At 35.9% G+C, this 14,282-nt stretch overlaps 1 protein-coding gene across 1 annotated transcript in view; it reads right to left on the bottom strand.

Annotated features, from left to right (window-relative positions):
* PSMD1 (proteasome 26S subunit, non-ATPase 1) overlaps positions 1–14,282 on the bottom strand; it is a 78,702-nt gene that overhangs the window by 42,663 nt on the left and 21,757 nt on the right. Inside the window, exons 9-16 of the mRNA XM_084891771.1 lie at positions 13,990–14,118; positions 12,636–12,724; positions 11,902–11,980; positions 11,229–11,402; positions 9,666–9,777; positions 8,259–8,455; positions 7,005–7,100; positions 5,901–5,965 (exon numbers count right to left, since the gene is read on the bottom strand). Of these exons, the coding sequence (XP_084747897.1) occupies positions 5,901–5,965; positions 7,005–7,100; positions 8,259–8,455; positions 9,666–9,777; positions 11,229–11,402; positions 11,902–11,980; positions 12,636–12,724; positions 13,990–14,118 (941 nt within the window). The remainder of the gene's footprint in view (positions 1–5,900; positions 5,966–7,004; positions 7,101–8,258; positions 8,456–9,665; positions 9,778–11,228; positions 11,403–11,901; positions 11,981–12,635; positions 12,725–13,989; positions 14,119–14,282) is intronic.

A 14,282-nucleotide genomic window follows, 5' to 3' on the forward strand; every position in this document is an offset into this window, starting at 1 on the left:
AGCTGGAGGCATGAGACCTCAATCCAGGAACCTAAACTTGAATGGTCTCATGAGTTGAGAACATGGCTGCCAAAGCTTACCCAAAGATTTGATTGAACTTTGGGCACAAACATTTTTTATTTACCCTCTCGTTGTTTTTTTTCCATTTTGCGCCACTAGATCTAGGTTGAATAAATTCAACCTGTGTAATTTACTAGCTAACTGATTGGATTTACAGAAGATACTAAATTTCTCTGAGCCTTTTTCCTCATTTATATTGAGCCTTTTTCCTCATTTATATTTCATAGGGTTCTTATGGGGGTTAATATAGTAAATAGGAGACAATTCTTTTTACATTTTATTTTTATGCTACTCTCATAAATTTAGGCTGAGGGGTGTACAGTGAAGACAACAAATATCTTAGCTTTTTCTTTTCATGTTGACATATTCTTATGCCTCAACCTATTATTTTATTGCTCTCCCTCTCAACACAACTCAATAAAAAAAAAAAAATCCTCACTCAGGACATGCTTTTTATTGATTTTAGAGACAGAGGAAGGGAGAGAAAGGAGGGGAGGGGGATGGAGGAAGGAAGCAGAGAGAGAGAGAGAGAGAGAGAGAGCGATATCAATCTGTATGTGCCCCAACTGGGTATTGAACCCACAACCTGGGTATGTGCCCTGACCAGGAATCAAACTCACAGCCCCTCAGTGCATGGGACAACACTCCAACCCTCTGAGCACACTGACCAGGGCACAACTCAGTTAAAAAAAAAAAAAAAATTCAAGAAATATGTTGGTTATTGAGAAAGTTAGGCCAAGTAAACCAGGTATATATTCTCTATTTGAAATGGCAGAATCCTTTCCCATAATCTGGGTTTAAAATATATATCTTACAAGCTCTATGTCATCTGCCAAAAAAAGTATATCTTACAAATATAATTCCTAAATTATCAAAGCTTTAGGCGCTTGTCCTCACCAGTCTAAGATTTTCGGCAACATTAAGGATAGGCTATCTCAAATAATTTCTGTTCCTAAAACAACAATAATAACAAATCAAAACAATAACAACAAAAAACATTCTTTTCAGTTTTGGTTCCAGTTTCTAATATGATGGAATTGGCATATGTTAATATTTATATTCATGTAAAGTCTTGTGAGATTAAGTTTTCAGATATCAGTTTTTCAAACAGTATCTTATGTATCTGAAGGTATCTATGATTGTTTCAGGGAATCTAAATACTAGATAGCAATCACACTGCCAAGCTCTTCTTCTAGACAACCCAGAATAGAACTATCTTCCAACATGCTCTACATTGCCTCCAAATATGTGTATGCGCTTAAACATACGCTCACCTATAAAATTAACTATTAGACCTTTAAACTATTTAGCTTCAACTTTTGAAAAAATAAAAAACTCTTTGCTTAAAGTTAGCTGAGAGATCTTTCTAATGGTAATGAATGAGGACATTCAACTATTTCCAGAATATTCTAGAAAATGAAATACAAACCCAATATAAACTATTTCTGAAAAAGTACAATATAGCACAATATTTTTTTACCACTTTGATACATAATTGATATTTCTATTTTAGAATATTTTAATTTTTAAGCAAAACTCAAAAGTTAACCAATCCTATGGCAACATAGAAACTCTATTTACTAGTCTTACCTTCAAAGAAAAGGAATAGATTGTACCTCTCTAGAAGAATAATTTTGAAAAAAGAAACTTTCATTCTATTCCATATTTATTAATTAATGGAGAAAAACAAAGGTGTAAAAAAAGAAAGAAGAAAAAAAGAGAGTAAGTTATAGCACCCAGAACATAAACACAAAGATACTGAGGCAAAAAAAGAGAACAGCATATCAAAAATATGTATCAAGTTGATATACAATGTAAATAGAGATATTGTAAAGGTAATTCATGTATTTGGTGCTAGTAACTAGTTGACTGCTAGGGTTCCCAAAAATTCTAAGGATCTATTATGATGCAACATTCAAGGAACTATTTTGTGGCCTAAAAGATACCTGCACAAAGAATATCCCTCACATCTAACAAGATCCATCCACATCTGAAAACATTTTAATGTATACACTAAGAATTATTTAGTTGCAAACTGTAACAGCTAAAGTAGCAGCAAAGATGACCAAGGACCTCCAAGATTGTTTCATGTGTCAGATCAATTAACTTATTCACCATTATAGCAAATTTTTTTCAACTATGTTAAGACCAATGCTTTTTTAACTTTTTCATTTCCTTTCTAATGTCAAGTTAAAATAATTCAGAGTTTGGTCAATTCCAATTGAATTTCAGTCAATGTCATGCACAGTACTGTACAAAGACTTGCTATAAAAATAAATCTTGCTGACTAGACTGGTAACAATGATACCAATAATTACCTAATTATTAGATTAAAAATGTATTAGGCTCATTTCAATCTGACATGAATGCCTTTCAATTGTCTATTTTTATCATATACATTATGAACAAATAACTCAAAAACTCAGAAGAAATAGTGAAAATACTACAACTCTTCGGACTACCCTAGTAATAAAGAATATACAAGAGAATTTTTTAGTTTCCCAGAGACAATTTTATACTAGTTGCTGAAATACAAATACATATTTACTGATATGTTTGCAATGTTTTGTTCAATAAATACACTCTAAAAACAAAGTTAAAAAAAATTAGAAGAAATAAATCCTCAAAACATGGTTCAAGAAGGCCAAATGTTTGTAGTTATTTAAAAAATGACATCTACCAGGAAAAAAAATGAGAGAATGGAACACACTAAGAGAGTAAATGATGACAAATCAGAAAACATATACTATTCTCAAAAAACAGGACAGAAACTTTCCAAATATTAATGAGGAAATTTGAGAATAAACATGCTCTATCAGAGCCACTTAGGAAGACCGTGTTCCAACAAAAAGGAATGGTAGAGAAAGCATTGGTTTATCATGAAACCTGTTTTGAATTTCAGTTCTATCATTTAACTCTACAACAATGGGAAATTTTATTAACTATTTTGGAATTCAATTTCTTTCTCTTTTAAAAAATGAGGATATTGGTTAATTTCTAAGTTTCCACTGGAGAAATTAAAAATTCTCACTCCAGAGAAATGGTACTAATCTAAAATTTAGAAAAATTTGTTTTAACTGCAGCTGCTTAGATAAACCGGTTATTTAATTACCTTCATTTATGAAGTTTTAGACAAAAACCATCTCTGAAGTGTTTTTCCAGTTTATAATTCTTATAAGAATCATATTATGAAGAGAAAACTCCAAATGGTCCCTTTGAAATAAAGAGCACATAAACAACTCCTTAGCTAGATCTGACTATCCTGTGTCCTAGGTAGATCTCAGCAAAGCCTAACAGCAGCTCGTGGGAGACATCTGTTGCTGAAACTGGGAATTTAGCACATGTGTGAGCTATAGGAATACAAGGACAAAGTGAATTGTTAATTTGAGAACAAACAAAAAAATTTTCAATTAGCTCATCAACTTCCTATGTGGCAGAATATGCACACTAGGCCACTGATTTATATAACTTGAAATATAAAGTCACTCATAGGGAGAGTGAACAGCTGATAAGAATCAAAACAAAGAAAGAGACTATCATAAGTAGGATTCTTTACACAAGCCAACAGTTACTAACAGTACACCTAGGAGATATACTTTCCATACTAAAATTATCTACTTTTAAAAATATATGTATTTTTATTGATTTTTTTATAGAGAGGTAGGAAGAGGGATAGAGAGCTAGAAACATCGATGAGAGAGAAACATTAATCAGCTGCCTCCTGCACACCCACCACTGGGAATGTGCCCGAAACCAAGATACATGCCCTTGGACCGAATCAAACCTGGGACCTTTCAGTCCACAGGCTGACGCTCCATCCACTGAGCCAAACCAGTTTTGGTTAAAATTATCTAGTTTTAAAATCTTTAAAATACCCAAACCTTTCTGGATAGCAATAATAAAATCATTAGATTTTGTTTTTTAATTGTGTATAAACTCTAGAGCAAAGATTTAAGAAGGTGAGGATCAGAGCTCAGTTAAAATGATATATCAAAGATGACAGGGGAAAAAAAGAATTATTCAACTTCTATTTTGCTTCTTCCATCTTTTCTCTCAGGAGAATGATTTTTAGACCAGAAAGATAAAAAGTAATGCAAAGATGGATCACAATGCAAAATAGGTAAAGAGAATGACTGCCTTAAATGAGTTCAAGTCTCTAAAATAAATAAACTACCTCCCTGAAATAGAACTTGCTGATGTAATCATAGAACTACTGCTTACAAATGTGGGGAAAAACAGAAAATCACAAAAGTGCAACAGGACTGTAAGTGTCTAAATAAAGTATTCCCATGTTCAGAATGATTCTTTTCAAGAAAGAGGATTTGAGAAATTAAAAGTAAAGTCGGGTGCAGATTAAAAAAAAAAAAAAAAAAAGTAGAATAGCTTAATATACATAGGTTTTATTAGATCTTAGAAAAGGAATAAACATTTGATGCATCTATAGATTTACTAAATTAAGAAATAATAAGCAACTAATCATATATCTTATTTTGAAGGCATCAAACTAGCAGATCTGTGTAATACCTTTAGAATTTATTGAAGGCTCTCTAGTACCTTTGTAAACAAGTTGGACAAATGAGGGTTAGAGGATACTACAATGAACATTAGCATTTCGTTGAACAACCTCATTCAGTAAAACTCACAATAAAATTCACTGGTATAAGGAGAAACCAATTAGCATGCCATATGGGTCTGTGCTCTGCAATTTTACTCAACATTTTTATCTATAATAGGAAGAAAATATTTTATAGCCTGTAGTAATTTGATAGCTTCCTATCTGGGATATAATGGAAAAGATCCTGTAATCAATTCATAGTAGATGGTCAATAAATATTTGTTAAGTTATATCACAACTCTCTATAACAAAGGTTCACTCCCAGGAACTTGGGGTAGAAAATCTACAGCAGAGATTAAAAGGATATGAGACATTTGACTCATCTAACATGTACCCTGGGAACTTATTTTGTGTAATTTCATCACAGATAATCTATAACAAGCAGTGTTCAAATAGAGCTTAAAAGAAGTACTTTTAATTTTCCTTTGTTATATTTTAAGATAAAAACAAAACAGTGGTATTTGAGATCTAAGCTAAGCAGACATTGAGAATTAATGGAAGAAGCACTACTGCATCTACCACCACTATTATAATTACCACTAATGCACACTTAAACAGAACTTACTATTGCCAGAGCCTGTGCTAAAGGCTTTAGATAATCATAAAAACACACACACAAATATTATACCCATTTCACAGACAAGGAACCTGAGGCTTAAGGAGGCTAAGTAGCAAGCCTAAAGTTACTCAGCTAATAAGTAGCAGAGCCAGGATTCAATACAGGTAGATTGGTTTCAGAATGTGTCCTCTTAATCACAACTATATTTTAATACCAAAAGCATCTCTAAATCTTTAAGCCCCAAAATAGTATTTTTAAATCTGAAAGTTTTTATTTTACCATTTTGCATTTAAACAAAGCCTATACCTTTCATTTTCATGAAAGAGCTTCAGAGAACTCTATAAACCTGTGTTAAGAGGTATCATTCCATTTGAATTGCTAATATACATGGAAAGAGGAATACCAAAGGTGTAACTCAGATTTTAAAAAGTGAATAAGCAGAAATGTTTCAAAAAATAAAGAGAAATAATAAGTGATTTTAATCTTTCTCAAATAGGTTCTCAGAATCCCAAGACAAACTTGCTTCTTAGTGAGGTGATCAGTACTAATTTTATTGTTAAATGGTCCTTATTCTAAACCTGAATATATTCCTCAGATATTTCTGTTTAGTTACTGACCATACAAAGAAATGGAATATAAATAGAACTGGAAGTTAGAGATTATTACCTGAATAGAATGAACCCAAGTGATTCTACTGCTGCTCTTCTGACATCATCATTAACATCGCTCACCTGGGGGGAAAAAATTATGATTACAATATACCATGCATTTTATTACCAGATCAAACTGATAGGAGCCAACATCACTCAAATATACATTAGACCTCATTAATATGTTATTCTTTTATTAGAATGTCTTTCCCTAATTTAGAAAAACATGTCTGAGAATGACTTTATTTCAGGGCTTACAAGTTTTAAAACTTGGTGTTTAAGGTTCAGGACTACTTCTAAAGACTATTTCAGCTGCATTATGGCTTTTGTGGGCTACTATGAAATCCTAACCATTCCTTCGATGTTATTTTCAAAAATTTATGTCCTAAGGTTCAAGCAAAATGCAAATATTTTGAATATACCACATTCTGCACTGATAAAGGATAAACTACTAATAAGTACTGTGGGATGTGAATATCTCTTGGAAGGAGTTATGAATAGTTTTAAGCCCATTCTGCATGGGAAGTACTGACCTTGGGTTTATCTTCTCCCAGCACCATGAGAGTAAAAACCTACTGTGTTAAGACATATGTGGAATGCCTGCTGTATTACCAGGCAACAATATTTATTGTTGATAAGCTATATTTGGATTAGGAGGACTGAGTGAAAAAAGCCTTTTGGAAAACACAGGCATTGGCATTCCTATATAATGTTTTTCTTGAAATAGAGCATGTTCCTTGGGGGTTCCTGAAAGCTAACTTCACAGGCTATGAAAAAAATTGGTTCCTACTGTTCATTAGATTTCTCGATCATAGGGTTGCTGCACAAACTCACACTGTCTTGTCTCTTCAATGAGGGTGCCCCTTGGAGTAGAGTTTCAGAAGTCATTGCACCTGAATGACTTTAAGGACTTTCATTCAAACTGACATATTGGTATCCTGTCCTTCAGCCTTCTGAAAAGCTATGTGAGCCTGGTGCTTAGATACAGCTGAACAGGAATCTGAACCTGAGACCACTGATAGTGGTCATGTGATGTGGGTGCTGCACTCACCTAGACATGTAAAGTCCATTTGCAAACTTTCCCTTCCATCCCATCCCCAAGAAAGATCACAGTACTTACAGCAACATGTAGCAGGCGTCGTATAGCTTTGTTGTTACCTGAGCCACAGTAAGCCATGGCTACGGTATACATTCCAGACCGTCGAAGAATTGGGTCCTAAGAAAATACAATTCAACATCAATCACCAACTTATTTCGAACAATAACTTCTATAGATTAATGGGCATAGTTGTATGCACTGAGAGTTTGTCTTAGGTAGGAAAAGACGAATTCAAGAACTATTTTGTGGTTGGTATTTTCTAAATGAATGGGGAAATAAGACTAACATGAGTGGAATTAACTGCTTCAAATTGCCAACATTCTGTGAAACATAACATGCCTGTTCTGCCTCATACATTCTAGAAAGTATAAACTTGGTAACGATACCTATTGCCCTGTGACACTCACTTCCATTTATCAAAGGGACACAAAGAAGCCAGTTTCTATTCCATATTCTAATTTGCTTTGACTTTATCATTTAATTCGTTGGAACTGAACACTGAGTAAGAAATATGGACGTCTGATAGCTGAGCAAAATAATTAGTCATTTTTATCAGTAAATTACAGCAGTGGTTCTTTTTTTTTTTTTTTTTTTTTAATGTTTTTATTGATTTTTAGAGAGGAAGGGGGAATTACAGAGACAGAAACACTAATGAAAGACAGACATCCATCGGCTGTCTCCTGCATGCCCCTCACTGGAGATTGAGCTCACAATCCGGGGCATGTGACCTCTTGGCTCATGGGTTGATGCTCAACCACTAAGTCACACTGGCCGGGCTAGCAATAGTTCTTTTAATCAGATTATAGAGGACGATATACTGCTGACGACTTATAATAATACCAATGTGAAAAGAAAACAAAAGACAATGGAAAAAACTCATTCAATTAAGTAAGTCAAGATTGGCACTATTTTTTTTAATGAAAAACAAGGAAGTAAACTTTATCTTATTAAATGATTATGAAATCATTCAAAAAACACTATTTCTAAAAGGAATTAACTTGTAAATTACTAAATAAACATTTTTTGTTTATCTGAAAATCATTGATCTGAAATCTTTTAAATATTAAATCCTCAACTTCAGTTTACATCTCCTAATCAGTATTTTTGATTTCTAAATTCTATTAGGTTTTATACTTTATGAAAAGTTGTATTAACAAATGTAGCTAGGAGTTCTGAGAGGAACAGATATAATTTCCAGTGAAGATAAGTGTTTTATGGTGGAAATAATTGGAAGGTGAGGGAGAGCAAAGAGAAGAGGATTGATGTGTGATTCACCTTATCACGGCAGAGAGATTCAATGAGAGCATCGGCCTCTTCCATCCTCCCGTACATTACTAGTGCAATGCCAACTGCAAGACCACGCAGAATCTTCTCATGTTGAGTTTCTTGTGCATAGCCGACCATATCCTCAATAGCCTGGGCATTTTTAGAGCCCAACATAACCAAACCTAGGGCCAGGCCAGCTGCTTCCCCTAGTGAGTAAAAAATTAAAGAATAAGAGCTATGTATATAAACTCAATACAACATACCCTATAGGGAGTGGCATATTAGCACCAACTATCAAAACAACCATTAGCCCTGCCTGTATGGCACAGTGGTTAGAGTGTTGACCCTGAAAGGATGTGGATTCAATTCCGATCAAGGGCACTTACCTGGGTTGCAGGTTCCCTGCTTTGGGTAGGGCACATTGAGGAGGCAACCAATTGATGTGGCTTTCTTACATCAATGTTTCTCTCTTCTCTCCCCATCCCTTCCAGTCTTTCTAAAAATCATGGAAAAAATATCCTCCAATGAGGATTAATAAAAAATGAAACAACTGAATCATAAGCTTCTGATTGCATTTTTTTTCAAACCATCTGATAAAAAGGAAGGTATTTGCCAAAACCGGTTTGGCTCAGTGGTAGAGCGTCGGTCTGCGGACTGAAAGGTCCCAGGTTCGATTCTGGTCAAGGGCATGTACATTGGTTGCGGGCACAAGAGGCAGCTGATCGATGTTTCTCTCTTATCGACGTTTCTAGCTCTCTATCCCTCTTTCCTCCTCTCTGAAAAAAATCAATAAAATATATTTAAAAAAAAAAAAAGGAAGGTACTTTATGTAGTTGTATATTTATAGCTTTTTTTCTTTTGAAATCTTAAATGATGGTACCATAGTAACCAACAGTGATTTCAAAGGAAACATGATTTTTTTTTTCTACATTATCATCTAGACAGTGTTTCCCAAAGTGTGGTACGCATATCCCCAGGGGTACGGGAAGAGTTTGGTGGGGGTACGATTTGCACCGGAGTTTGGTGGGGATATGCACTGCACTGTGCTTAGCTGCATCTAATTCTACGTTCTCATGAACGTACTCAGCGTTACGAAAATTACATAAGGGGTACACATATGTCACAAGTTTGGGAAATACTGAAGATAGTCCTATGACATAAGTAGGTCACTCTAATAAATTTGTATTTGTATTTATAAAAGTCAGTTATATAGAGACACACACAGACTATACCATTTTAAAAGCCTTTATATTTACAAACATTCTTTTGAGTTTGAGAAATTGGGAAAAAATCCACTCCGTCTTCAAGAAGAGAATTGTTAGATTTTTAAGAGGCTATACAAATTTTAGGTAGAAAATAAATTACAGTTAAATTAAATAAACCTAAAATTTGTTGTCTTTAGAAAGAATCACTTACCTGTCACAGCATCGTCCTGATAAAGGTTTGTTTTTAGCAAATCATACACATCCTGGCGTGCAGTCCCCATGGCAGCCAAACCAAGGCCCAGACTGCCACCATGTCGAACGATCTAGGAGAAAAAGCATGTAGTACATTGTACTTAAGATCCAAGCTTTAACTCTAATTTCAAAATATATTTTGATATAAATATGTAGAGCAGTTGGCTTAGTTAGAATAATCAAAAGACTTGAAAATCAAAAGGCCAGAGGTAACCTCAGAAATTTCAATTTCAATTTCCAAAGAATTGTGCTTGCTGATACAAAATAATAGTGAATTTGAAAGTGAATAAAAGAAGAAAATACGTTTAAGTAAGAGGAAGAGAAAGATGACAACAACTGAGATGAAGTAGCAAGCGCCAAGGAAAGTTTCTGTTAGGATAGGTGAGACATGAATATGATTATGGGCTGGGGTGGAAAGACAGCATAGGAGGAGGCTGAAAAGGAGAAAAAGGTAGATCTTATGGAATATGGAATAAAGTGGGAGAAATGGAGTTAAGAGCAAAAAGTTAGTCTTTACTTGAAGAGGAACGTTTAGTCATCTGTCATTTTTGAAGGCACAGTATCTTTTTATTGGTGATAGCACCTCACTCTTAAAGAATACTACTCCCCCATTGATTAGTCTTGGTGGGACTGTTATTTAAGAAGCTTCTACTTTCCTCTAGCCAAAGTATTGGCCTAGAGATAGGTCAATTGGATGCTTCTCTGGAATTTTAATCGTTTGTAAGTGGAATGACCCAAGGATCAAAAATATTTAAGTTCACTCATCCTAACAGCAGAGCCCTGAAGAGACAATTCTAGTATTCCTGTTATCTATTTCCTGTAGCTGCCCTGGCTCTTAACCTTTGTGAGAACTGGTTCATCAGCTTGTCCTTTAATTATATAAGCGACTTCCAATAAATTCCTTGTTTAAGTTAGTCAGAGGTGGTTTCTGTTCCTGGCAACCAAATAGCTTTGTTTGATAAGAAAATTTTTACTTGAAACCAGAGGAAGTAAGGTAAAGGTATGTGTAAATGTAGGTAAGGTCTTGGAGAGGGGCGTTACAAACTGAAAGAGATGTTTCTCTTGGCCTCAATCTTTTCACTAAAATAGGAGGACAAAGTTTTTTGTCTGACTCAGCTACTCTCCTAAAAGGTTTCTAAAAGATTCTAACATAAACATTAAAATCTAAAATCCTATTTCAAGGTACCTTAAAATAAGATAAGGCTAATTAAGTTATTTTAAAAATTTACATTTAATACTTATCAAAGATCAAAACAAGCAAGAATTCTGATTCCCAAGAGAGGATAAGCATTTTCTTTGGGACTAGTTTTCTGCAAAATAATAGGATTAGACTAAATGTTCACTAAGGGCACCTATATAACATTACAAAATTCGAAAGAGTGGGAATAAAACAAGTGTTTTGAAAACAATACTGTTGGGGACTTCCCAAATATAACAAAATTTCCATTCACTAAAATAATTTGGCAAATGTTTTTCTGGACCCTTAACTAATGAAAATTCAGTTTCCCATTCTAACACTTACATCATTGCTGGCATTCTTAAGCTGGTTAAGCAGATAGTCAATTATATCACCACCATGATTGGCATGAATTAGACCTAATGCATAGAGACCTCCACCTTCCTGATAGGCTGATCCTGGAGAGGTGTCCTTGGGAAGATATGTTGCCATTAACTGTAATGCTTCCTTCTCATGACCCTGTAAATTGGAGTCACAAGAAACGTGTCAGTGAGATAAAGTAAGAAAAAGAGCTAACATTTTCTATGATTATTGCTTTTCTCCAGCATATTCACTTGCTAAAAGAGGAGGAAGTGGGGCTCTCTTATACAACTTTATCACTTGAATGAGAGAAGAGCCTTTCAGAGACCCAATCACATCCTACTTAGAAACAAATGCTTCCACTTTTTCCCTTGTTTTGTAACATTTCCCAAAATTCATCTTATATTATTCAAACAATTTATTTCAATTCATCCTTTGAGAAACGGCTTAGATAATCTTCATAGGAAAAGGATTTCCACCTTTTATTAAAAACGAACACATTTATATGAACTTTAATATCTTACTTTATCCTTCCCTAAAAGAGGACTGATTTAACAAAATGTGCATGTCAACGAGTTATAGTAAACTTCTACATTTTATTAATTTCAGAAAAATTGCTCTGTTCTAATGCCTGTTCCCACTCATCAGTGTGTATTACCTTGTGAATTACACCCAAACTGGCTGTAGCTGTAAATTTTGCCCAGTTAGTGGCCCTGGCCAACCATTCCAAGTTATCTCTGTAAGAAAAGAAAATTAAGTAATACTACTGAAACAAACACCCTAGGCATTTTATAATTCTAAAGTCAAAGCATTTAAAATTTACCTTGAACTATTGCAAATCATTTTACTGCATGGATCACAAATTACTGCAGATTCTATTTTACCTAAGTTGTTCTTAATATTTTGAAGACTTTTAAAAAATGCATATGTAATTCTACTATGAACAAAAGCAAAACTATACTAAATTTCTGAGCTTAATGTATTTCATCCAAAAGCTGACACTCAAGCCAATTAATGAAGAGAATTAATTTTGCCTTAAAACAAGTAGGGCCCAGGTTGGTTAGAGTTTTCCTGATACGTACGTCAAGGTTGTGGTTTGATCCCCAGTCAGGGTACTTACAAGAAACAACCAATGAATACATAAGTAAGTTGAACAACAAATTCTCTCTCTCTCTCATCAATAAATAAAAAAACTTAAAAAAAAGAGAAGAACCAGACTTAATTAAAAAACAAACAAGTAGGTATATGCAATAAGTAAATATATAAAACAGCATAAATAAAATTTAAAATCCAGGACTGGCAGCAGGGGAAGTTCTCCAATCCATGTAACAATGACAACAGAGTTTCTGTTAAAGATGACTGTACAAAGCAGAAATCTTCCAGTATATTTACCTAAGAAACTGGTCACTCGTAGTCCCACAATGCATAAAAGAGTTTGCTATAACAGTTGCTGTATGACATACAGAATTCCGTACTGCATCCTTACAAAAACAAACAGATTTTTATCATTGGCAGAGTATTCATACATATTGCAAACTCACACATGAACGTACAACCAGAGTCCCTATTTTATGGTGAAACATGAATGAACTGAAATAATACATTTAAAATAATGGATCTTGGCTATCCTATCTAATAAAGAGGGAATATGCTAATTGACAATCACTCTATCACAAAGATGGCTGCACCCACAGCTGAGGCCAAGTTCCCTTAAGGAGCCTTAATGAGCAATCAGCAGGGACCTGAGGCTATGCCCTCCTCCACCCCATATCCCCTGTCCTGGCATCAGGTTGGGGGACCTCAGGATGCGCCTCCTGCCTTCGCACCAGGCCAGAGGATCTGAGGTCATGCCTCCCGCCCGGCGGGGCTTGACAGAGAACCTCAAGGTGCGCTTCCCGTCCTGTGCTGGGCTAAGGGACCTTAGGCTGCTCCCCTTACCCCAGCACCAGGCTGGGGGACCTCAGGCTGTGCCCTCCACCCAACAGGGATTGACAGGGGACCTCAAGGCGCACCCGCAGTGCTGGATTGGGGGAACTCAGGCCGTGCCCCCTGCCCAGCGGAGGCTTGATGGGGAACATGAGGCTGTGCCCCCCTGCCAGTGGGGCCCGAAGGGGGACTTGAGGCTGCGCCCCCTTCCCAGTGCCAGGCTGGGGGACCTCAGGCCACACCCCCCGCCATAGCACTGGACCAGGGGACCCGAGGCTGCACCCCCCCTGCCTGGCAGGGCTTGACAGGGGACCTCAGGCCGTGCTCTTCACCCAGAGGGGTTTGAAGGAGGACCTCAAGGTGCACCCCCAGTGCTGGGTTGGGGGAACTCAGACTGCACTGCTGGCAGTGCAAGCCTCAGGCGGCCCTGGGAGGCTAGGCAGCCGCCATCTGAGGCTTGCCTGAGCCTCGGGCCAGCCCTGGGTGGCTGTTGGGCTGAGGAGACTGGGGGACTCCAGAAGCAGGCTTGTGAAGCAGGACTGAGGGGACTGGGCGCCGCTATCTTGTGGTTGTGGATGCTGCCATCTTTGAAGGCTTGGCAGTCAATTAGCACCTCCCCTCCTATTGGCAGTGGGTGCCGCCAGCTTTGTAATAGCGTGAAGGTCAATTAGCATATTCCCTCTTTATTAGATAGGATAAAAACTTATTTCCACAGTAAGGAATAAAATGCAACAAAGTATTCAATAAGAAATAAATATAAGTACTTATATTCAACAAATAAATATTTTTTAAAAGGCTCCATTATAGATGAATTTCCTACCTTTGTGCTTTTTAGAATCATGAGATCTGTGTTATTATTTCGTATTAAAAATTGCAGATGTAACTCAATAGCCATTTCACCACTTAAAATTTTAATCATTTTCAAAGTCTGATCCTTAGGCTCTGGACTCTGCCAAAACAATAAACAAATAAAAATTCATATATTACTGAAATCCACTAAGGCAACTTTATTTTAACAGCCCAAAACCAGTAAAATTCAAATATTTAATACAATACTCATTTTAACAGTAGGATCTGGAAAACTAGATACCACTGAGATATGATACCAGCTTG

Source organism: Pipistrellus hanaki (genome assembly GCF_964339955.1).
Source record: "Pipistrellus hanaki genome assembly, chromosome: 8".
Classification (NCBI taxonomy): domain Eukaryota; kingdom Metazoa; phylum Chordata; class Mammalia; order Chiroptera; family Vespertilionidae; genus Pipistrellus; species Pipistrellus hanaki.